The following is a 25,230-nucleotide window of genomic DNA, read 5'->3' as shown; positions in this document are numbered from 1 at the left end:
TCAGCGGTGTGCTTCATTATTCAAACCAGCAGCAGTTTTAAAAAGATGCTGCTACAGTAGAATCCAAAGTGTGGCCCGGGTGCCACATGCAGCCCTTTGACTGTATGAATGTGGCCCACAGGAGGTCACAATAAAATGGACTGTTTTTGACAGCAAATTAACATTTTTTATTTGTACATGTTTAATAACAGCTAATAGTTCAACTGTAGAAGTGGCATGTCATTTTATCTGATTTTATTCCAGTGACCATTGCTCACCTCTCTTCTAGCTACCACAGTCAGAATGTGACTGTCAAGTGAAACTAACTGATACTGTATGCAGACAAGTCGACTGCTATTTCTCTCTTCCATGCATGAGTAGAGAAGTTTGCAACACAAGTTCACCTGCCAGAATATTGCCTTGGCATAGCATTATTTTGAGACTCACGCCATCCATAGGACGTCATACACACTTCATAGTCACACAGATGAAGACGACTCGCACCTAAAGTCAGCATGTTTATCGAGTTACGTAGCAAAAAGCTCCGATCGCCACTAGTCCTCTAACTAATTCTGGCTTCTTCGAGTCGCCCCCGCGGGGTTGTTTTCACTAAAGGAAAGTGCTCACATGCCCCGTGGCCAAATGGCTGCCAAACAGAGTGGTAAATTCAGAACAAAACAGAACGCTGGTTCTGGGGCTGTAATCGCTCGCTTGATAGGACCCGGCCAACAAAACAGGCGATTGTCCTGCTTGACAACAGCACTGGCCTGAGGAAGAGGATAATGAGTGTTTTGTGCTACACTTGTGGGCTGACTGACCCGACTGGCATCATCCGAATTCTACATGGGACAACTGCATCCCACTGTAAAAATGGCACTCCTGTGTGGTACAGAAATGTGGGCCATGACTGGCGCGTGGAGCATCTAAATCTCGACACTGATTCTTGTTCGATTTATGGCCTTGGTTTCACCACACCAGGGGTCAGGTGTTGAGTGATGCTTGCTATGAGCCCTGCCTTTTGCTTTCATGTGGAATCTCTTAATAACGACAAGTCTAATAAGCAGGCCCCCCGGTGGCACCATAAACATCACAGCAGCCGCTCCCGGCTTCCTGGTTCTTGGGTTTCTAAGAAGCTCTGTCCCTCCAAGAGTCGGACAAAGCCCTTCCCTCAGTGTGAAACGGTCTCTGCTGTCAGTCTTAAGAGGAATAGCTTTGGTCTTTCCCTGCAGGGTTTTTCTCACAGGCCTCTTCTGCCCACTCACAAAACAAGGCCTTCTAATGTCTAGAGTGCAGTGTTCTAGTGTAACTTAAGTATTTATTGACAAGGTAACAAACCAACGCGAAACATACAGAAGGGGGCTAAATAACTTGTGCACTCATAAATAAAATTATAATTAAACGGTACGCCTCTTTGGTTGGAGTGAAGTACTGAAGACGCACACCAAGCTTGGCAATAATGACTCAAAAGCTGATAAGCTAGCTGGCACCATTACCATTAGCCAGCCTACTCTTGGTTACATCAGTGAGTCCAACAGTTAGGGACACTGGTCGACCATATTGTTCAGCAGAAGGAGGTTTATATGAAGCATCTGTGAGTGAACCGTAACTCCACTTATCTTGCGCAGCCTGTGAAACACTAGAATACTCACAAAGAAAATACCTCATGTCCTGCAACTATAACAGATGGGATTCACAATACATATAAGTTCAAATGTAAAATCATCAGGCAACATTTGAAACACTTCATGGAAGGACGATAAAAGTTTATCTGAGAAAGATTCAAAGATGAACTGAATTTAAATAGAGATCATTTTGTTTTTTCGACCAATTTATTTTAGGGTTTAAACCAGATTACTGGCAGCTGTGGAAAAGCTGGTTATAATGTTTAATAACTAGAGTACAACATTTCTTTATATTACTTTCAGAACAATGATGGTAACATGGCATTCCCCTACTTCTGAGTCATCAGTCTGAAGCTTTAATGGAAGGACTTTCAGAATGTAAACACAGTGCATTTCCCAACGAACGGAAAACTCTGTATTTAAAAAAAAAGACCACCCTCAGCGTCATGACTCTGAGTGACTTCAATTTACCATGAAAATAGAAGTGACTCACATGCATGAGACCGAGTGGGAAGACACCATCCAAAAGAGGGTGATGTCATTTCCTTACGCTGAAATGTCAGCCTGTCTGTTTAGACTCTGGAGGCTTTAGACTTCATAGAGAAATAAACCATTAACATCAACTTGAACACAAGTCTGAATATTATCCGAGCCACGCTTCAGTAGAGATGGTGTTAGCGGTCAGTCATTCATGAGTCTGATGAACGTGTCAAAGAGATGAAAAAAAATAAGCTTCAGAGCAATATATATTAAATATTTCCAGGAAACTATATATTTTTTGTCTTGGTAGTTACTGTTTTCTATAATAGAGTCCATGAAAATATGAGGTGGATTCACCACGTACTGTGACATCTGAACAGTGTGATTTAATGTGTTCAAAGATGACTTGCTGTGCAACTGCATCACCATCAAGCTTGAAGTATGACATCTGACTGAGTTCCACATAATATAGAGATGTATTTCATGGCCAGAATGACCGCACATCACACGGGGTGAGTCACGGTTCAAGTCCCTCAGACGTCACTCACCCTTCTTCTTGGCTTGCCAAAGGTATCTGGGAGAGCTTGGACAGATTCTTGGCATATTCCTCTTCTATCTTTATCCTGAAAGGGAAGTAGGGAGTTTCATTTTTCACCATGCATGCTTCCTGTGTTGTGCAACAGATTCAGATGAATAGGCACCAAAAAGGGACGCTGGGGGTTTTCAAATGACAGCATGCTTGCCATCCGAATGTGTGAACAAGTCAAGGAAAGGGAAGTCAAATATCAGAACCTTTCTCTGATGAACTCGGCCATCTCTTTCTGCATCTGCTTCCCCTTCAGCTGTTTCTGCAGCAGGATCTCGAATCCAGTTATGCTGCCGTTGCTCGGAGACTCTTTCTTGTCCATCTACAGAGCAAAAAAAACAGTGATAACTCACAACTGTGATGCATGGGTTGCACCCAAGCAACGCTTGGAGCCAAACACTTTTCATTAATTGAGTTTTTTCCACTGATCTGACTAAAATATTTACCAAATATTTACTCTGAGGTATCAAATAGGTAATGAGCATCGAATATTTTCTTTGGTATCAATATCCAGTTTGAAATTACAGTGTCATTACAACCCTAGCTGGTCTTACCACTAGATCATGAGTTAGCTGGGCAAGTTTTTCCAAAGCTCCAGCGATTCCATTGTATGCTGTGTTTTATCTAGTTGTGATTCCTACAAAACCATCCTAAATACAGATGGGGCTTCCCAAACTGAATCATCTCAGATGCTGCCTGAAATTTTCATTCACATATATTCATCAGTTTTAGACTTATTTAGATGCGACCACACGAGATCACATAACCTGCGCTGCAGAGGGTCGGCCAAAGTCTAATCTTGACATCCCAAACAGGATGAGATTAAAGCGCAACACAGAACGTGATTATTTTAACCACTAAGGACCTAACACAAACTGAAGAAAGCCAGCACAGACGTTGACTCCAAGAATGTCTGGGGTGCACTGGGAGTCGTAGCAGAGATTTAGGAATGAAGATGTCTGCTCTCGTTCAGCAACTGCAACAATCCCTTTCTTATCACAGATGAACTGGGATATTTTCTTTTCTTCCTTTGGTTGTTCCTCGGAGTACCCAACTCCCTTCTGCTGGGATTCATCCCTCCATCAAAAACACAAGAGATAGTCTCTATGGTATATTTCTACTTTGAAGTTATTTTTAAGATTGTATTCGGAAACATCATGAGTTCCTCTTTGGCGAGTGATTCTCGTAGAAGAAAGGATGAATGTGTTGCAGAAGGTTTAAAGACCTAAAGCAAGTGGCTCCACATCACACAGCATGGCTTGATGGCAGACTCTGTTCGGTGTTCTCAGGATCATCTACCATTTTGTTAACAGCCCCCACACGAATACAATAAAATAACATCCATAATAATTTCATCAGCTTTAAACAAACATGAAATTAAGCCAGCCAAAACAGTGATGGTAACTTTTGCTTTTTTCCTACACATAGTAACATGCACTTCAAGTCAGTTTGAGCTGCATCCTTTATCATTTATTCCAAATTATTCTGAGTATGATTTCAGACACATCTTTGCACTTGATCAAGGCAACTGAACAGGCAGTTCTATGGCACTAGATATGGCACCAGAAGGTGAGGACGTAGAGCTAGTTTCATCTGTATTCAGGTGGAAACCACAGTCACATAGAAGATTTCAGAATTATCTGGTCGGCGAGATTTTTTCAATAACATATTCAATTTTGATCTCTGAATCTCAGAAGGTCGTAGCCTGAAAATGGTTCGAGTTAAAGGAATACTTTAAAGAAGAACTTCAGTCTGTTTAGGATAACAGCACCAGAATGGATTTACACAACTTTTACAGCTGTTATCTGATCCACCGGAGATATTCTTCCTCATCTCTGACGCAGCACTGATGATAGCAAGGCATTGTCATTTACAGTGGCATCGAGAGCATGGTCTTCACTCCCGGGGCTTCTCCTGCGTGGACTCTTGCTGTCACAAACTAACATAACTACATACCTTCATCAGAGTATGAATACTACGAATCAGAATCTGAATCAGTCAAATTCGCAATCTTGCTTTCTCCCTCATCTACTCTGTCGGGGGGCGGTTTTCAATCTCTATTTACAACAAAACTTTGATCGAAACAGGCTCACAAATGTTGCCATTTGAAGTTGCAGGTGTCATCTGCTAGTGTGAAGTACTAACTACAACAGGCTTAGCAGTTGCAGTTAGGTTTGCTTAAATGTAGCAGTGCTGGCTGTTGCAAGTTGACTGTCTGTGGCACTCTAAAGATTAATATCTCACACACACAGACATGTTTTTATGTTTTGTGTTGACATTTCATCGACTCTCATGCTTTCCCCAAATTCTCCCCCTAAACCTAACCATCCAACACAAATGGTTAACCTCAACCAGGGCCTGAACCAAACTTAAATCTAATTATAATGACCCAGTTATTTTGAATTTTTAGTCCTCAAATTAACGCTTGAACTTGTAGGGACGTTTTGCTAAAGTCCCTACAAGTAGGTGTGTTTCCAAGAATTGGTCCCCACAAATATAGCTACACAAGGAACTCATGCGTACACTCAACCATTATTACTATTATTGTTACTTTTTTATTTACTTTCACAAAAAACATTGGTACAGTGGTACCTCGGTTTTCGAACGTCCCAGACTTGGAACAAATCGGAGTTCGAACAAAAATTTCGAGATTTTTTTGCTTCGTATTTCGAACGAAAATCCAGAACTCGAACGCCTCCGAAAAAAGCTGGAAAAAACAGTGCGCGGACCGATCAGCTGACCCACAACGCGCTTTGTTATTGTGTATAACGCAGCCTCTGTATGCAGACGTGTCCCGTTAACTACATTTACTGACTGTTTTTCCTTCATACTGAGGTGTAAAACCTTTCCTGTCTCCGCACTGGACCGTGGTAGAGTGTCACAGGGGAGGTGCTCACTCTCGACACCTCCGAGGCTGGAGCGCTCTCTCCAGGGTTTGATGTCCTGTTGTGGGCTGGAGCTGGGACAGGGATGAGGCGAGTCTGGGACAGAGCGTTACTTGGTTTATGACTTTGTCAGAGCCAAACTGCACAGAAGCGCACATTCAGAGCTGGACACGCACCGGGCACCTCTTCACTTCTGGGGAGACGTCACTCACTCGGCAACCCCTCCCACATGCAGCGGCCACACACATAGAGGAACAGCACACCTGCAGCAGACACTCTACATTCACTCCTACAAAAGCCTATTTTAAGGCTTGGGACGCATTATTTCTTTTTCCATCAATTGTAATGGGGAAAAATTAATTCAGCTTTCCAACAAATGGCTTGTAGAACAGCCGTCTGGAACGGATTGTGGTCGAGAACCGAGGTACCACTGTACTTTTATTTCATAAAAGGGTATGTGCAACATGCTCAATTCAAGCATCTGAGTCATCACATCCTTTTCTCAGTTCCTGTTTTTGGGTTTGTTTTTTTAATGAAAAATGGTTACCAAGTAGTGAGTGTGGTTGTTTTGATGTGTGTTAGAATGGTGGTTAGAACGCTATAACTGGGTAATGACTGATTTACCTCATATTCACCTCTCAAGACATCAATTTCATGTCCTCTCTATTTACTTACTATTTACTTATACAATAGTCCTTTCACCTAGTAAATAGTTTATTTTTCAAGACCGTTTAAATCTGAGCAACTGCGGGGTCATTTTTCATTCTCCTCACAGACAAACGTCAGCAGCGAAGAGTAAGTGTCAGCTTCTTCATTCACCCAAAAGTAGTCGCAGTAGCTCCATTCATTTGGTTTCAGCAGATGTTGCTCTGGCATGAAGGCAGGCAGCGGAAACGTCACACAGTTAATCTGGAAGTGAAAGAACATCAGGTTGAAACTACAAAATGTTCACCTCACCATACGTTCTATCAAACTTGTGGAATCATCTAGCATACAGTTCTTTTGTTGGCTCACACACAAAGTGTTGTTGAATTAGTTACATATTTTCTCTCTGTGTATTTACAGGTGTAATTGCAGAAGTGGCCACACACAAATAACAGAAATTATGAGGGAAATCACTTGGTTGCCACCAAATATGAAGAGCATTTATTCATCTTTTAGCAGAACCATTGTCACCTCTGAGGGAAGGAGTAGACACCTATCATGGTACCAACTAGGTGAGCTGTACGTATGTAACAAATACATTTTTGATAATAATATCCAATCTTTCAAGGTCAAAGTCGGGGGAAATGTAGGTTGATCCTGGCGTTAGTGTCGCAGAAATTTCTGGACAAGCTGGTGGTTCCGACAACAGATATGTAGCTTGTGTCTAGAGCTAAACAGACAACTTTATTCAGCTGATGAGAGACTGTCTTCCATTATTCAGTGATCAATACCTCGGTCCACACTTGGCGTCTTTGAACAAAATGAATGTTCAGCAGTACTGATGTTTGGTGTTTTTCAATGTATATTTTAGCACATTCTTCTCACCGTAGCTGCGGTTTCTTTGCTTTGCTTCCTGGTAGGTGATCCCGGACTCTGTGAGGACAGAAACAACATTCCCTCTGAGCCACACATGACAGCTTCATATACAACACTGTCACCCACACCATAACAAAGGTTGTGCTGGACCAGACCTATTTTTTTGAATCAGCAAATAGCTCAACTTCAGTGTGTAGCAAAACTGGGAGGATTCTCATGCTGCATTCTCTGTGATTTTTGAGTCAAAGCCTTCTAAGATATATTTGTCAGACAACATAGACTGAGAAGAAATGAGCAGAGAGTGTGCACAAGTGGTGGGCGGATCCTCTTGAAGAGAACTCTGGTTAATTATGACCAGGGGAACATCCATGTAGGTGGATTCATCTGCTTTAAATGCCACCAGGAGCTTAACAACTTAGGCAGGGGATTTGCTCATCTTGAGCGGAGGAGGAGGACGTGGGGAAAGGAGGAAGACCTCTCTGCATTTTTTTTTTAGAAGATGAAGGTCACTGGCTCCCCACAGTTGTAAAAGTGTAAAGGAGAGGGGGAAACCTGACTTTGACACATCTGTGTTAGTGTGTCCATGAGCATCCTGCTGAGACCCCGACCCTGCTGCAGGGGCCAGGACGGCTGTCGAAAGAGACCCTCGCTCCTGATTCATGAGCCTGAAGCGTGTCATAGAAGCACAAAGGATTACACTGTAGACTTAAGTGGGAGCAGTGTTTAATGGTGTTCCTCAAACACTTAAAATCATTGGAGTCAACTATAGTCATGAAGATGCTAAACTTTGGAATAACATTAAACACTGTGTAGGATATTTGTGCTTTTATTCTGAGCCAGCAAAAAACTACTAGTCTGCACTTAACTAACTCAGCATGACTTGTATTTGCACCTGTCCTTGAGTACCACTGACCACAGTAAAATACTCTTACCTGAGTATAATCTTAGGCTACTCTCTCTTCACTTAGCCTACCTCCACCTCACTGCTGCTGCTGATCCCTTCCTCTCCCTGCACCACTTGTTCAGCTGATCTCTGACACGTGCATGAAAACAGTTGACACGAATAAGATAACATCACACAACCTTTTTCGCTTATACAGTATGTTCACACCAAACACGACGTACCTGTTGAAAGTGACTGATATACGTAAAAGCAATGGAGAGAGCGCTTGCACTCCACACAGTACACTACAAAGGGAGCGGGGGATGTAACTTGTTTAGAGCAGCAGATGATGCCAGCAGTATCAAACGGTCAAATCTGTCGCACAGCGAGTGATTCACGCTGACGTACGCAGAGAGGGTAAATTCATACACAAGGAGATGTATAAAAACAAAAGAAACGACATAGCGATTGACAGCATTCCTATGTTGTGTGACCAGAAATGTCCCCTCCTCATAACAGGAATGTAACGTAGGAATTTACAGAATGAATTACTCCTCAGTTTTCAATTAGAGGTCTTGTGCAGGACAACACATTCTCAAGCCTGCCCCAAGCAGACTCTACTTTTCTAATGTGACTTGTGAGAAGTCATTTTGTCGTAGATGACCAATGGCCAATCGGGTGGGAATGAAGGTACAACTCCTATTTGTTGCAAACGTAGCTGAAGACTGCTCAGCTTCCTCTAAAACAGACCAGGGCCACATGCAGCATTGAAATTATGTGGCCCTCCTGGAGCCAGAATAAAACTGATCACATTTTGGGAATTTCAATTCACAAAATAAATATCATATCTTGAGTATTTCCTGTACCCTAAAATATATTGGAATTTAATATTTTAATACATGGGGCACATCCAGAATCTTTATATGCACGACAGTCTCGGTGTATAATGTGGCCCTTGAGGTACTTTAACTGGCCGGCCCTGCTCTAAAAAAATGAACTGAATTGAAGTGACTATAAGTACTTTGGAAAGCATTAGCTGTTCAGCAATTATCTTCACTGCATAAGCTTCTGTAGCCTCATTGAAACTTGTTGACTTCATCCCATCACCAGAACGTCTCACGTGTGTTGGACGTTGGGCTTCTACATGATGATGAGTTTTGCAATGGAAAACACTGTCATTTGTAATGGAATCAGGATCAAAAGCTTCTCTGGTCTTGATGAACATCTCATCAACATCACTTTTTGGCCTCTTTTCACAAGAATTCAAATTTCACTGCAGTGGAACATCTGATTTTATTAGTGTTAGTCATGTGTCAAGGTTACCTGCGGCTCTGAACTGCTCTTCCTGACCAGACTGTTGTGCTGATGCTCCAGACGATGCAGAGGACTTCCACCTGAGTGAAACCCGTTCACTGCCAAAGCAGAGCGGATGAGAGAGCTGTCACCTCAGGCATCACGCTGGAGGGATCCATGCACTCCACACATCAATGTGTTGAAAATACATGTGCAACATTAAACTCACATGAAAATTATTAATATACAGTATATTAACATATTCTTGTGATTATATTGTTGTGCTTGTGCTATTGTGTTTGTTGTTAGATTTGGTTAGGTTAGACATAAAAACAAAAAAATGTCCACTTCATTTCTGTTATTTCCAGTCATGTGATTAGGATAGTGAGCTAAGAAAAGGGGCTAAAGCTGGAAAGCCCTGGCTCGGGATATGACAACGTGTAGTGCACCACAGTGAGTGATGCAAGGTTGCTGGTCGCATTAGATGCCTTCATTTTAAATGCATTTTCATCATGGGTTCAAAATAGCAAGGTCACATAGGGTGGTCTGTAACAACCATATAACAACAAATGCATTATCTTTTTTCTTAGTTATAAAAAAGTAGTCTCCAGCAAAAGGGGCACTTTTCTTGTGCAGGGAAAAGCAGGTGGAGCTTGGGCATCACTAAGGGTCGATGCCTGCATTACTGCACAGAGTGAACAAATAATTCCTGATAATGTTGGTTCTTATGCAACACTACAACAAACCGTGTTTATTTCATGACCAAAGAATGATACTGGCTCAACAGGCAAACAGAGCAGCAGTACCTGTTGGCAGGGAGTTCTTGTGTCGCATGGGTGTTTTCGGAGTTCCGGGCACGCTAGACGGCCTCTCCCAAGTGGTCTCTGTCAGCGTGAGGATAAAGAAGAAGGAAAGATGAATTAATAGTCAATACTTTAGTTTACCTTGATCAACAACACTCTTTTGATAAAAGCCTCTAAAGGCCTTGGTGGAATTTGGAGGCGAACAAATGAGGTGAAATCTGCACTGCATTTGTTGATGACTATTTTATCATGCAAATAAACAAAGAAGCAGCTTCATATTTAGTTTTTCTACCAAAGGGAGGCCCGCCTCTATAGTAGATTGATGAGAGATGCCAAAATAAAATAGTAGTTTGGTCTCATAAAACACACTTTTGCTCCCACAAATCCAGCAGTCCTGTGCCACAACAGGACACATTGTGGGTTTTCAACCCTTTATTACCCTTAATGTCCTCTATTTTTACAATCACCCTTTGTAAAGACACCAGGTTAGAGCAAGCAAAGTGTTATTTTAGACTTGAACAAGCCCCCTGGGCATGTTTTAAAATAAATGTTTTGTTTTCTCCGTACCAGAGCCGTTTGTCTTTAAAACCAGCAACACAACTCTCACACAATTGAATGCATGCCATGTTTTACTTCTCCTTCACTGCATTATAATCTGTTCCTTTATGAGTTAAAACAAAAAGATAAAAAAGACTTTTTATCTCAAAAGATGGCATCAACATTTATATGTCCTCATTTAACTCCATCTAGTCGAGGGGCTGCATCAGTTTGACACCAGATCCCAAATGTCCTTCCCACCACACGGCCTGATCAGACCACTACCCAAATAGAGGGACGGCCATCGAAACAGAGCTGGGTCCATCTGGGTTTTCTTGGCTCGATCTATTGTGTTCTCTGCGCAGAAAAGTGAGCCAAGTCCATGGGCTCAAATGACACGCATGGTGAGGATAACTGGCAGCAGGCTTATGGATGGAGGCGGCGCCTTCACGTTGGATGCACAACAACAGTGCCAGCCCCTAAAAGCATCACATTCTCCCTCTAACCCTAAACAAATCAATACAGAGCAGAATATTGGATATTATTGGACAATGGAGGCTAATCTAATTACCACAAGGAAATGAGGGTTTTCAAACTGCAGTCTGAATGTCCAAATTAGATTGGCTTTGCTGTGCTTTTACACTGATAGCCAACAACATCTCACTGGTCACTAAATTGTTTTCATACTAGCTGGAAATATAAATATGGTTTATGTAGAGAACTGTGTATCCATATATCAACAGTCAGGCCAGTAGGTGTTGGGTTCGTTGAAAGAGGATAACTCTGTAAGGGTATGTCCACACAGCCGTGCAATGCTGCCTCACTGGCCTATTGGCTTGAAGAGTGCAAACTTCAATAACAGCATGGTTGTTTTGTAAGTATCTTGAACGTAAGAGACCAATGCTTAGAGCAGGCCTGTCAAACTCAAGGTTATATAACACATGAAAAGTGTGCGAGGCAACTATGCATGTTGGGGTCGGATGCAGGTCAGATGTGTGAAGGAGAAAGAAACAGAAGAGGTTCTCATTTACTGAAATGCGATGACTGATTTGTTCACAAACATAACTCCAGAATGCTCTCGTCCATGTGAAGAAAAACGAATTAAACACTGCTGATTACAGTGTGGTGCATCATGAACCCTGTGAACATTTGACATGAACAGGTAACAGTCCATGCGAAGGAAACATGGGGTGTAATGTATAATGCGAGCTTATGTTAAAGACTAAATTACTCTGAGTATCTTTCTTTCACACTTGACAACAGGCTTTTAGCTAGGATTTTGAAACAGGCGTCCAAAGCCTCACCCACAGCCCGTTCCCCTCCTGACATGCTCAGTCATCGACTGCTTTGTAAAAAAAACTATAAATATCTATTTGTACAAAAATAACTTTTTATAAAAACAAACATCTGAGTCAAATAATCGTAAACAGAGATGAACTCAGTAGCTGTTGCCACAGCAACACTTTCAGATGCAGCTGTTTTACCCTGCTAAATTAAAAAACATACACATTTTTATCATGATTGTTTCCCTTACTACGCGCTAAATGTCTACAGTTTTGTTCATCTTCATTTATACATTTATGAAAGATAAGCCTACAGTTGTATCAGCTGTGTATCTGTTTTGTTCACACATTTAAACATTCATTCATTCAAACTAAATATATATGAAGGCTTTCCACTAGATTAAATAAGTAGAACCATGTGAATTTTGATCCCTTTCAAACTATTTTGCTCACATTCGGCAAGCGCTGTGGGATCATTCACTTGTGCCAGTGCAGTTTGCTGCATGGCACTGGGGAGCGCAGGCTTTGAGCCAAAAAAATACTCCTCCGATTAAAAAGCTATGAGCTATGACACGCTGCTTCAAGTTTGGAACTCATCTGCGCTTTCTGCCTCTCATGGGCGTCAGACACCCCATCAATCAAAGCACGCATCTATGCCGCGAGAGAGGCGACACACGAGATGTGGATAACCACAAGATTATGCTGGCAAACAAATATGACGCGACAACTGCGAAAGGGTTGAGAATCAGCAAATTTCTGTCATATGCGGCAAACTTACTAGCAGTAAACACTCTTTTCATGGAAACCAGTGTGATGACACTACGAGTGGGCATTATACAGGAACTAATAATCGGACATTTTTTCATGTTTCGCAGTTCAGGACGTCCCAAGGTAAAAGGCTGCTTGACAGTATCCTAAGGTGACACATTTAGCGAACACCAACAAGGAAGAGCACAACAAGACCCCTTTAAACATGGCACAATGCTGAGAACATATGAATGCACAAGTGGAAGAAGCAACCGTATTCACCCCAGTTATGCTATCGAAACCAACTTCAGACCGCTTGTATCCTTATATGTAAATGCACCAAAAACTCTAATCAAAAAAATCAAATTCACTCTACATTTTATGGCGTCAGAGACATTTTTTCAGCAAGTTTTGTTCTGGACCCAATGCCACATGACTGAGAAGGACAGTTAAACAAAAAAAAAAAAACATTCCTTCATTTGTAAGATACCATTTCCTAGTATGAGATGTTTCTTTTCATGGTCAGACGCTGAGCTGTCCAGCCCAGACCAGCATCCATGAGTTTATATCTTGCCATTACCACTTCACGGCAGAATACTTGTAGATGAATACAAAACTCAAGAGTGTCCCCTGCCCAGACTTTGTCTGTTTATACATCTCCTTGTCTGTGTGTATGTTTGGGTGGATGAGCAGGTCACTTCCCGGTCTGTTGCGATAGGAGCCCGATTACCCAGCTGAAATGAGCTTTGCCAATAAGGCACAGAAACACCAGCGTTATTTAATTTTAATTTTAATTTTTTACTCCAAATGCCACGTGCCTCCGCATAGTTATTTCCCCTTTAGCTAAATGAAACCATAAATCGTGACTTAGCTAATATAATCGTCCACTAGTCTATTTTCAGGTTTTTGTGTCTGAAGAATGGAAAATGTGCGAAATGAAATTGAATAGTCTAAGATATATTAAATATATGTTTAACTGGATAATATTCACAATATATGTCTAGAATTTTCACGTACAAGTAAACTGACACTGTTTCAGCTTGATATTGAAGTGACATTACACAGGTCAAGACATTGGACATCAATGAACCTGGAGCAACTTTTACCGTTTTTATTCAAAACAATACCTCACGAACCAGTCAATTGTGAGAGTTAAATTTTGTCCACTTGAGGCCACCGTAGCGCTACCTGCCTGCGTCGTGGAGGAAACACTGTAGTATTATTGTTAAACAGTTACTACCACTTTAAGGTGAAGCACATGAGTCATACAGTACCAGTTCAAAATTTAGAGATTGTGTGCAATAATTTCTCACGTAGCTTCTCTAGATGAATGTGGCGCATGTCAGATCACGACAAGGCATTTCCTAGTTCAAACGGAAACTCACATATACTGTTAAAGATGGCGTCAAGATGTCAGTGAAATGACAGTAAGCAGGAGGTTTTTGATCCTGTGAGATGGCAGTGAATCTAGCCTACGCCACTCTCCCAACAAACATATTTCATCTGAGCTTGTCTACTCTCATGTCCTGAACAAAGCAGAACACAGATGTTTCAACCTATTTTGGCTCAATTCAAGAGCTGAGTTTTTGTTGTACTCATCACATGGGACGGTTGAGCAGCACGAGCTGCAGTACCCAGGTCAATGGGAGTCAGTGACGACAATATTTCTTCCTGAATCAAGCACATGCAGCCCACAATGAACTCTGTTGCCATGACAATGCAGCAGCCAACACATAAACAGACACACAGAGAGCGAGTGAGCAGCATATATTCAAACTTTTATTAGAGGAAGTGGAATGTGTGAAATGCTGTTTTGAAGTCATTAGTAATCAAATGGATTTGTTTTGGAGATAACAAATAACAGACAACATTTGTGCGAGGCTGCCGTCAAAAATGAAACAAATGAAAAGAAAAAATGAAAAAGTAGCACTTGAGTGGCGGGTATGAAAGTATAAAGCAGCAAATAAGACAGCTCAGCTTGACATTAATTTCAAGGATGTTCTCCGGGTCCTTCTTCTGGGCGGAGCCGCCTGCTAAATTTAGCCGCCCTCCCGTGACCACAGCTTGACCACTGCAAACCTGATCAGAGACATGCAGAACACAGGCAGCGCTGAAGCGAGCCCACTGACTCTCCACGAAAATTCGGACCCAACAATTGATGGATTAAAGCCCACGGAACGTCACACGAAGCTGAATGATGCGCGTGTCTCTGATTTGTCAGTCCCATGCATCAGCCGAGATGCTAAAATCACTTTATCTTGAAGGGAGGTTTAAGTTTTGAAGTCTTGAAGCGAGAAGTAGCCGTGCTCAGCTCCTCTCACCAAACACCATGGTCTATTCAGTAGTGAAGGCCCCCAGCTACCCAAGCTTCAGCACATGATCGGGACACAGTCAAAGACGCTTGTATAAAAATGTCACAGTAACCAGCTCTATTACGCCCAAAAACACACTGAAACAGTCAGACCTTCAGCACCAACTGAGAAGTCACATGATTAAATCAAATTGGCATAAAAGAAATCCTATTTGGTCCACTGTTGAGATGTTTTAAAGACCAGTACAGTACCTTTAAGTAATGTAGCAACTGTACTTTCATTATTATTTTTTATTTATTCAAATGCAAAAATGTGTTTGGGCCACAGATGTCTGAAGTCATTCTCTTACCGTTATTTGTGGTGTTCACATAGTACTGACGTCCTTGTGGGGACACGTAACACTTCCAGTGGGGAGGCAGAGGCTCTCTGTGGTCCTCCATTGGTAGCTGACTTAGTGATGCAGTCCTCTGGTGAGACAGAAAAAATGTTAATATACATAATATACTATAACGCTCAATGAAGCTACAGCAGGTGCCAAACTGTCCAAAAGTCCAGTCCCTGTCTCAGGCCAAACAATATATTTATCAATATGAGGGTTAAGGGTTTAAGCACTGTCTCCATCTTATTTCCTAGAGTTGCATACAGCCCCACTGTGTGTCACGACAGTTGAAGCGTACTCTTCCACCACCATCTCCGCCTCAAAACAGTTTTTTTTCCTTGAAGCACAAACATCCATCCACTTCCAACAAATTCCCTCCAGGTTTCTAGATTAATAGTGGACATTTCTTAAAACAGCACGGTGTTATGGGTGACCGACATCCATAGACTAACAGATTTGGCCCCTGGGACCCGAGTTTCACACCCACATTCCACTACTGCCTGTTTGGGCCAGTAAAGATTGCAATAACAATTGGATGTATTGGAATGCTAAAAATGTTTTTTATTGAGGCAGCGAGAACATTAATACAGTTTATAAAAAAGGACACGTGATATGGTATTTTTTTCAATATTAAAAACTCATCATATCTTCTTTTAAAATATACTTCAATTTTGTCTTTTTCTCCTGATCAATCATTTCTGCTATAACACCGCTGTCAAAAACTCAACAACTGACAATTCTGACTGTTGTTTTTGTTGTTACTGTTTGGCTTTCCTTTAAAACATGAAGGAGAAGTTAGAATATGTTATTATGACATTAGTGTTGCTGGCCGCTCCATTTACTGAACACATTATTTCATCACTGTTTTGTTGAATCTTGCTTTTGAGTCTACAATAAATATTAAGAAACATTTGAGAAACCAGTTTTTAAACGACATTTCTAAATATATTCATATTCATCAGCAAAACTAATAGTGGTAAATGTCATTACTGTATTTTATGGAACTTGAGCACTAATCTTTAGATCAACAGTGTTGCTGTGGTTCATATCAACAACATGCGGGTTCAGTGAGGTTTCAATTTCCTCAAATATTTCACAACCAACAGGCAATGACATCATAGTTTAGTGGCTCTCTCAGAGAGAAGCACACGCTGGTGATCCAGCAGCACAGCGACACAAGAAAACATGTGGGCACACATCTGCTATCAATGAAGTCATTACAGGCCACTGTAACATGCAGCAGGGCTACAGAGACACACTTTATTTACTGGGGCATGTCAACTCATTCGCTTGTTTCCACGAATTATAAAGTAGTTATAAATCTTCACCTGGCAGACATCAAGCGATATGAGGAGGAAGCAGTTCAATAACTGAGGCAGGACTGGATGGAACAACAGATACCCTCCTCCACGCACTGAAATTAATCTGTTCTATTCCTGCAGATGACGTGAATATGTACTGCGGAAGACATGCTGGGAGGATAAAGTCAATATACGACTGCGGATAGAGTTACAGTGACAGAACTAGTGGCATGTTTGTTTTTATAGCTGTGGGGAAAAGAGAGAAAAGCAGGCACAAATGTGTTCTAGTCTGGTGAACTTGAATCATTGTTGATGAAGATACTGCATCTGGTATGTGAGCAGTGGTTGAAGCTGGATTCTGTTGGTGCCTTTACTGATGTTTAATGACGATACAAGTTCCTGTTTCCATTTATACCAAGGGGATAAATTCCCAATCAGCCCAAGAATGGATGAAGAATTGGTTCAGTTTGCTAAAGAGAAATTCAACGCTGCATGTGCAGGCAAAGTCTGTCTGGCGTCTATTACTTAAAAGCAGTAAAAATGGTGGTGACTTGTAATTAAGACAACAACTGAACAGGAAAAAGAACTTGACTCAAAGCAAAAGAACAACTGAAATGAGTCCATAAATAACCAAGCGGTAGATGGAAGCCTAAAATGTCGCTCAAGATTCTGTGGCCAGGCTGTAAACACCACACTAGCAGCCAAACGTGGCCAGCTCGTCCGTAATGTGCTCAGCACCATGAAATAGGAAGGATGCCGCATGCATCACAGTCCAACTGTTTATGTTTACTTGCAGTTAGAAGTGGGACGCCAATTCAGAGGGCAAATGGACGGCGTTTGTCCTCCACCACAGGAATTGTTTGTCAAATGCTTTGCCTTTTCTTTAGATAATGAGCAACAACTAACCACAGCAAGTGAAGCTAAAGACTGCAACACCAACCAATAGAATTCACTAACCAAATAAGAGTTTTAGGCATTTGCAGCCTTCAGGATACAGTCTTGTGGCCCCCACAGGGCACCCATGCAAGTGAGATTGTATCAGTGAATTCCAATGGATGACATGTGGGCTTTACCTTGGGACCCTGTATGTAGATTTAAGGTGCAGACGCCCCATGAGAATACTTTGAATTTTTCCTCAGGGTTCCACTGTTACTTTTCCATTTACAGTTACAATACCTTTTGCGCCAGGGGACGATGGCACAACACACAATTTGACTTTTCTCTTCCTAGCTAGTAAGCACCTTCATTATGGTGCCAAACCTTATCACGCTATCTTCTGCTGAACGTAATATGGGCCTGGCGGCCTTTTGAGAGGAGACGTTTCTATAGAATTTCATGAGGCTCACCCTGACATTAAGTGGATTTACCAACAAGTACTCAATGCAAATAAATAACAGCACCAGATGAACCAAAATGACCAATGATGAGTAGTAAAAAACAAAGCCTCAGGCCAGCCAGCCTGACCAACACTGGCCCCCCACTCATTTGTGCTTGAGACCCCGGGTTTACAGAGCGTATTCACAGAATATCTCAAACTGAACTATGACATACTTTATATTTTCATACATAGATTTTCAACTTTCAACCTCTTACTTTAACTTGGCTTCGATTACCCAGCAGACCTGAAACACCACTGGGGTTTCCAGCACGGATCTCTGTCCAATTCTGCCATGGGAAGGCAAAGGGAGGCGAAGGGAGGGCTCCCCACTGAAGCATTAACCCTCTGACCCTGTGTCAAAAAGTGTAATATGGTGGAGTGGAAATGTAGCATGAAAACAGATTACAAGTAAAAAGCTAATGGATATGGAATAATAAAGCCTTATTGGCTTTGTAAATATTGTCAATATTATTGTGAAGGACCTGGCAGAGGAACTTGAAAGCACCAGGATACCACCTCATTCCCACCTCTTCAGCAGCTCCTCTGATAATGCATTCGCAGCAAGGCTGAAGTCATCCCTAATTCTTATCCCGTTTGCAGTGAGTCTCAGACAACAGACGAGATGACAGACCCATGAGCCTGCTTCTCTCGACATATGCAATGGTGAATAATACAGCATTCCAGATGGTTGACCTTTCGATACCCCAGACTGGCTTCTAGTCCACATTCAGGGCCAAAAAAGCCCCAAGCAAACAATGCAAGAGCTCATCTTTTTCTCCTAGAATGTATGGGCCAAAAGTGTGTATGTTTTTTCACTCCAATTGACCAACTTTACTGTATGTCTGGCTTTTTTGTGTTCTTCTAAAGTAAGTAAGACGTGGACAACAACACAAGTCACAGCATGATCTCACTGTGACAAACAGCTCTGACTAGACACCCGTAAATCAACCAGAACTACAATGGTTAGCTTCTTCTGACGGGGAACGACTCTCCCTTGTAAAGACTCATGAAGGAACCTGGGTGTGATGCTTGGAAACCTTTGCCGATGTGGCGTCTGATGACTCGTGTAGCGCAAACCCCGTTCTCAAATTCTCAATCAAAATGCTCAAACTGCAAACGGACAGCTATACAATCTTCATGATGCATTCCATAAAAGCGATAAATAGATAAATATAAATATTATTTGTTAACTTGAAACCTACAGCGCATTACTTTTCATAAAAATAAAAATGTGAAAAATCCTGGGGACATTGCATCAACTGAGGCTTTGATAATGTTTCATAAACAAGTCTGAAACTTGAGCATTTCCATCCCATTTAATACATTCGATGCCAAAAAGCAGTTGCTGTAATAAAACCAAGGCTGGTCAGTGAACATGAGCGGGATGTTAAAATGTAACAAAACAGAAGGGAGTCAGGATGGGTGCATTCCTCAGGAAAGCTGTGTGCGTGAACAGTTTCTTGCCTTCAAATTACAACAAAGTGTTCTTAGTACAACCCTTTTGTGAGTGTGATATAAGAGAAAGGGAATTGGACGAACAGTTCTACTGCCAGGTTGTGCTTATAAGGCAGCCATAGTTAACACACATAAGGAGTGAAAAAGGGAGTGTGTCTCCGACAGGTTGCAAAATAAACCAGTTTCACAAAGCATCAGATTAAGATGACACAGTGCATGTGGCAACCCTTCTTTGTTGTGTCTGACATATTCTTTATCTCCTCCGTGTTTGAAAAACACAGAGCACTGAGTCACGATCAAAATAGGATTTTGCTTTATTTACTGAAGTTCGGTTACATGGCTCTCAGAAGAGGTAAATAAAATGCCACTGAGTGATGCCAGAATATGCAAAACTATCTTTTGATTCCAGCAATATTTGCAGTACTCAAGCAAACACTGGCAAGTCAGGGTTTTTTCATGGGAAAAATAAATTCACTGACCAAATTGAGTCTGATTTTACAGCTCAGTGACTCATCCGACCATCCGTCAGCAGGTCAGCAGCTCAGTGAATGTCCCAAAGAGTGATTCATTCCATGCAACTGTTGCTGGTCACGTGGCTGTGGACCAGAACGCAGCCTCAGTGGATCCCAGCTTCAGCAGATTGGATTTTTGGACCTTCCTATAGCTACACACACACAGTGACTCATGACCACCTGATTAGTGACAGTCTGTTGGGAACAGACGAATATTGCCAGAAATGATGCAGCCATTTCAGCTCATTACTTGACACAGAAGTATTGAGCCACACGGCTGCAGTTAATCGCATTTTTAAAAAGTAAAGTGATCATTCAATGTAACTGGAACACAGTGGAGGAGACTGAAATAAACATTCAATCGTTCCTCCATTTTAAACGTGAATGTTAATTTGACTGCCACAACTAATAGTGATCATCAGCTATAAATGCACTTCTAAGGCTTTAGAATGCAACTGTACGGTGGTTTTTTTGCAACCAAATTTGGAAACAATGCAGAAAACTTTCAGACTTGCTCTCACACAGCTGATGTGACACACTAAACTAAACAGCATCTGACTGAGACTTGTCAATCATGGCGCCAATACACTGGTCAGCCATGTGTCATTTTTGCTCATGAATTGTCCCGCAAAATGGTCATGCTTGCACGAAATGTAGGGGAAATAGAGAGGAACACAAAATTATTCTTCCCTTTGAACGGAGTTGCACTGCACTACACCCGTCCTAAATTCCCGGGTCCTTTATTATTATTATTGTTTAAATATTTCTAAGTAAAGCGACATCAATTGAAGTGATGGAAATAAAAACTTGGCATGCGCCAAAAATTTGGGGCCGAAAGTGAATTTTCTTCTGAAAGATTTGAAAGATTTTTACCAGTGAAAAAACACAGCCAAAGCTAGTCGTGAAGAGACAAGGAAATATTCCGATCGCCGCCATCGTCTGAGAAAAAAATTTGTAAGATGCATAAAGCTAGAGGGGCTGCATTTGCTCAGGATACGTTTGTGATCAATATTCTGAAGGTTTGGCAGCTTTTATTTTGGCACAACCATTAACACTTATGGGAAACCCTGTAACCATTTTTGCCATTATCGTGGAGCCAGAATTTATGCATTAACTTTCTTTTTTTTTTTTAACATCCCACAAGTAACTCTACTTCTTGCTCTCATTTCCACCAAATAGCACAGACAGCAGCTAACAGCCAGCCACAGGTGTGTTTGTTGGTGTGTGTGCTTATCTAAAGACACAAGTATAAACATCTGAGCGTACAAGAGACATTCCACCAAGACAACCATCCAGTACATTCCAGTATTATCACGCTGCAGACAGTTACAGTTTAACTTTTCAAACCTGCACATCAAGTCCAGTTCCAGGTTCTTGATGTCATGCCATATTTTTCAGACTCTGATAACTTTAAATCAAAATGTTAAATGCAGATATTTAACAAACCAACAAGATGCTTTTGAAAACTACAATTACATCGGAGCTACATACTTAGACTATATGTTATAAGAATAACTCCTCATGACATCAGCCGCTTCCAGAATGTTGTCCATGAATGTTTTTCTCAGTCAATAGGAGGACTCATCACTGAAATACTGAAATGATAAAAGTTTTTCAAGCCAGTCTCACCATGTTCCCTCAGAGTGAACCGGGTGCAGAGGCGTGTCAGACAGTGGAAGTGCCTGTTTCCTATTATTTACACTTAAAAACCTCAAACATCTCTTCCTGGGGTGACACGCTCATTCCTCCACTGGGTTATTGGAAAGTTCACATCTGGCAGCTCATACTCGTGGTGCAAGAGGACACCGCATTGTCACCAGCTGATGACTTACGAGGGAATATTGCTGAGCACAGCTCTGACTTCCTGTCAATACTGGCGCAGTCCAAAACTATTCATCGTGAATATATTACTCTCAGCTGCCTACAAGCCTCGTCCATACAAAACTCTGTTATTTCCCTGATATTTAAAAAAAAGAAGATAAGATACAAACTGAACCAGAACCCGTGCTACCTTGTGTCTGAGGACAGGGTTTTGTGTTGGATGAATCAATAACAGCACTGGGATTGTTTACATAGAGAGGAGGTTTTCAAGTGTCACAGCACGAGGCTCTTCACAAGACAATGGCGCGATTTCAGGTGACAAAAAACATTTTGACATTTTGTTTAAAGTGGTTCAATGGTCGTTAGCTACTGAATTGCTGTTGCAGAATAAAAACCACCCAACTACAAATCGGACAAGAGAAACAAGCCCGTGACGTCATCAAAAAGTGGAGGTCCGGTTGTATAGCCAAGGGCACGAAACCACCAATTTCAAATTCATCCGTACTGGTTTCAAAAAGTGTCAGGTCCAGTGTCACATGGCCTTAGCGACAGCAAAAACATTGCATTCCTGTTCTTGACTGCATTTCGGTCAGTTTTTGGTAATAGCAAACATCGGGAGATGTTCCATCTAGCATATCGACCAACAGTCTTCTGAAGGACTTGTCACTCTGTAGTGAAAGAGAGATAACAGTAGTGGGAGCTACAGTTCTGGAACTGCCACCTGCTGGCCCACACCTGCTTGAATTTGACTGTTAATGATATCAACAACGTTTGAAAGGCTTAAAATGTATCTAATTATAGACCTAAAATAAATGTAGAAAAATCATGTTGAGGGCATCCAGGTGTCCTCAGGACGTCTTGTACAGCAAGTAGGACGCATTTAAGCCGTCCTAGTGGAAGCTTCGCCGCCACCATGGTCTTTGCCGATTTAGCCAATCTCACCTCACATATCCAGAGTCGCATTTTTGGGGCCACAATTCTGCAATATAACCTGGACGTGGACAGCAGATTGTTCCAATATCTAATGTATCATTAACTCCACCTCAGAAAAAATAGCACAAGCAAGTAATGTCAGTGAGGCAGAAGACCTCAATGAGGAGTAGACTCATGTCCTGTCCAGTCTGAAGGTTCAAGTTAGGGTAGGAGGGGCCTGTCTGTCTCCACAGTCTGCACTTTTCTAGTTCACGGACTTGACAAGGAGACAGTGCCCATATCTGTGTGATAGCTCTAAGTGACAGTCAACTACCAGTGCAGAAGGTCTGATGATTGGAGGACTATGAGAGAAGATCTACAAATCACAACAGACAGTTGAAGTGAGAAGCAGCAAGTTTGTGCGAAAAATCAGGAGCCATTCTTTCATAATTGGATTGTATTAAAATGACTTGTGCTAAACTTCAGGTGCTGCAGAGAGAATGAAATACACAGTGAAAAAGCAAAAGGGAAATGGGTGATCCAGCCCTAATTCATTGTGAAGCAATTTGTGACCCACAGTACGTCTTAAGTACGCTGTATGGATGAAGTATCACAATATAAAACTAGTCGGAAGAGAATTCATGGGGAGGACAGCCTGCATCTGTCTTCTACAAGTGCTGCCTCTGTGACCCAACCATGGAAAAGGAAAGAATATGGATGCAGGCAGTTAGTATGAACGGATGCTTCTGGATGAAATAAGAACCATACACAAGCTCGCTCAAACCAGGGGAGGAACTCATAAGCAATTCTTCCACAGTGAGCTGTTGAAGACGGCATCGAGCCCTGGGTTACATCTAAAGACTCAATGAATTGTGCAAACCTCTACAGCGCTGAATAACAGCACGTAAACCTTTCACCTAAAGACTGCTGCTTATTTTTCCCTGTTAACTGCTGCTTTTGCAACAGGATTCCTGAACAGTGCCGTCCAACAGAAGTCTCATGTCAAGTGAAACAAGTTTTGCACCAGAGAAAGGATCTTGAAGCACCAGGCAGCAACAGGTTGTGAGAGACTCATTGTGCTGGGAAGAATAGAGCGGTTCAGAATGACCGTGCAGCGATGCAGCTGACATCAGACCACATCAGAGATCTCTTTTGTTGTCTTATTGACAACCTCATTCATCTGGATAGTCAATTTATGATTTCTCATTTTCATGAAACCACTGCGCTACAACATAGACCTGAAGTTGCGGCACAAGATGCGTCAAGAATTAGTGGGCTGAGGAAGTAAAGCTGTAGTGTCTGCATAAATCATGTTGTGTAATTCCCTGTTAATGTAACAGGAAGTGAAACTTCATCATCATAGCAACGGGCCAAGCATGAACAAACTGTCCACGCAAAACAATGGTCTCATTATATAGGCCACTAGATGGAGACGTTTTCTCCACGGTGTGATTTATTATCATAATCCAGGATCCAGCTCGCGTCCAGTTGAAAGCAACAGCTATAGCACTAAATCACTGGCATGCAGTAAAAGATCCATGTTTACATTCAACACATCACCTACATTAGTGCTGTTACTTTCAGAGGTAAACAAAGTGTTTGTATAAGTGAGTGAGTTTTTATGTGCCTGTGACCTCTGTGTCCACTGCCTCTCACCCCAAGTAGTTGCCCCAACCGCATGGAGACAATAAGCACAAATAATGAATGAGCTTTTTCCTTTTTGTAATTTGGCTGTTTCTCAGTCAGTGCCTCTGACATCCATCCATTGCTCCATTTTTGGAGAAAACACTCTGCACGCTCCTCTTCCAAGAGATGACTTCCAGCTCTTCATAGGGAACAGCCGAGGGGTTTCCAGGCCAGTCAAGAGACTTGAGCTGTCCTGCGTCTGCCCCAGGGCTTCCTCCCGGTTGTACACAGACAGAATGCAGGTGGCCCTGCCTCCCCAACTGGCTCCCCCCAGAGTGTCCAGTCTTCTACTCATTTTGGCTGCATGTTTCCCCAACCTTGTGCTTTGAGTCACTACCTAAAGCTCATGGCCAGAGATGAGAAAAGAACACAGGACGGCTGATATATTTCTTAGCCTTTTAGCTCAGCTCTTTCCACAGCAAATGACTGATGCCTGAGGACACTGAACCAAGTCAGTGAATCTCACAATCTCACAGCCATCTCTCCCTCGCTCGTAAACAAGTCCCGACGATACCTGAACTCCACCACACGGAGAAAGACCTCGCCTTCCACGGGAGAATCATGGTCTCAAATTTAGAGCTGATTTTTATTCCCTGCTTCACAGTCCAGTATAAACCACCCCACTGTAACTGCATTTTAAACATGTCCGTAATCATAGACATCACGAGACCTCTGTCTCGAGAAAGAAGTCCGGAAGGTACCTGGATGTAACTCAAGTTCCATGAGTACATATGGAGCCCTCTAAAGGTCCTCACTGTATTCCCATGTATATGATTTCAAGGTGACTGAGGACAATTCGCAGGAGCAGAGATTAGATAGGGGACTGGTCCATCCCTCCAGTTGGGAGGGGGGAGA

General features: G+C 42.0%; 1 protein-coding gene across 1 annotated transcript in view; it reads right to left on the bottom strand.

Annotated features, from left to right (window-relative positions):
• Positions 1-25,230, bottom strand: part of LOC128758436 (growth arrest-specific protein 7-like) — a 34,979-nt gene that overhangs the window by 8,431 nt on the left and 1,318 nt on the right. The window contains exons 2-8 of the mRNA XM_053864303.1: positions 15,281-15,398; positions 10,056-10,133; positions 9,280-9,368; positions 7,083-7,130; positions 6,372-6,461; positions 2,874-2,989; positions 2,630-2,704 (exon numbers count right to left, since the gene is read on the bottom strand). Coding sequence (XP_053720278.1) covers positions 2,630-2,704; positions 2,874-2,989; positions 6,372-6,461; positions 7,083-7,130; positions 9,280-9,368; positions 10,056-10,133; positions 15,281-15,398 — 614 coding nt within the window. The remainder of the gene's footprint in view (positions 1-2,629; positions 2,705-2,873; positions 2,990-6,371; positions 6,462-7,082; positions 7,131-9,279; positions 9,369-10,055; positions 10,134-15,280; positions 15,399-25,230) is intronic.

The sequence above is a fragment of the Synchiropus splendidus genome, chromosome 5 (genome assembly GCF_027744825.2).
Source record: "Synchiropus splendidus isolate RoL2022-P1 chromosome 5, RoL_Sspl_1.0, whole genome shotgun sequence".
In the NCBI taxonomy this organism is placed as follows: domain Eukaryota; kingdom Metazoa; phylum Chordata; class Actinopteri; order Syngnathiformes; family Callionymidae; genus Synchiropus; species Synchiropus splendidus.
The sequence above is the reverse complement of the archived record's forward strand: the minus strand, read 5'-3'. Positions and strand labels throughout refer to the sequence as shown.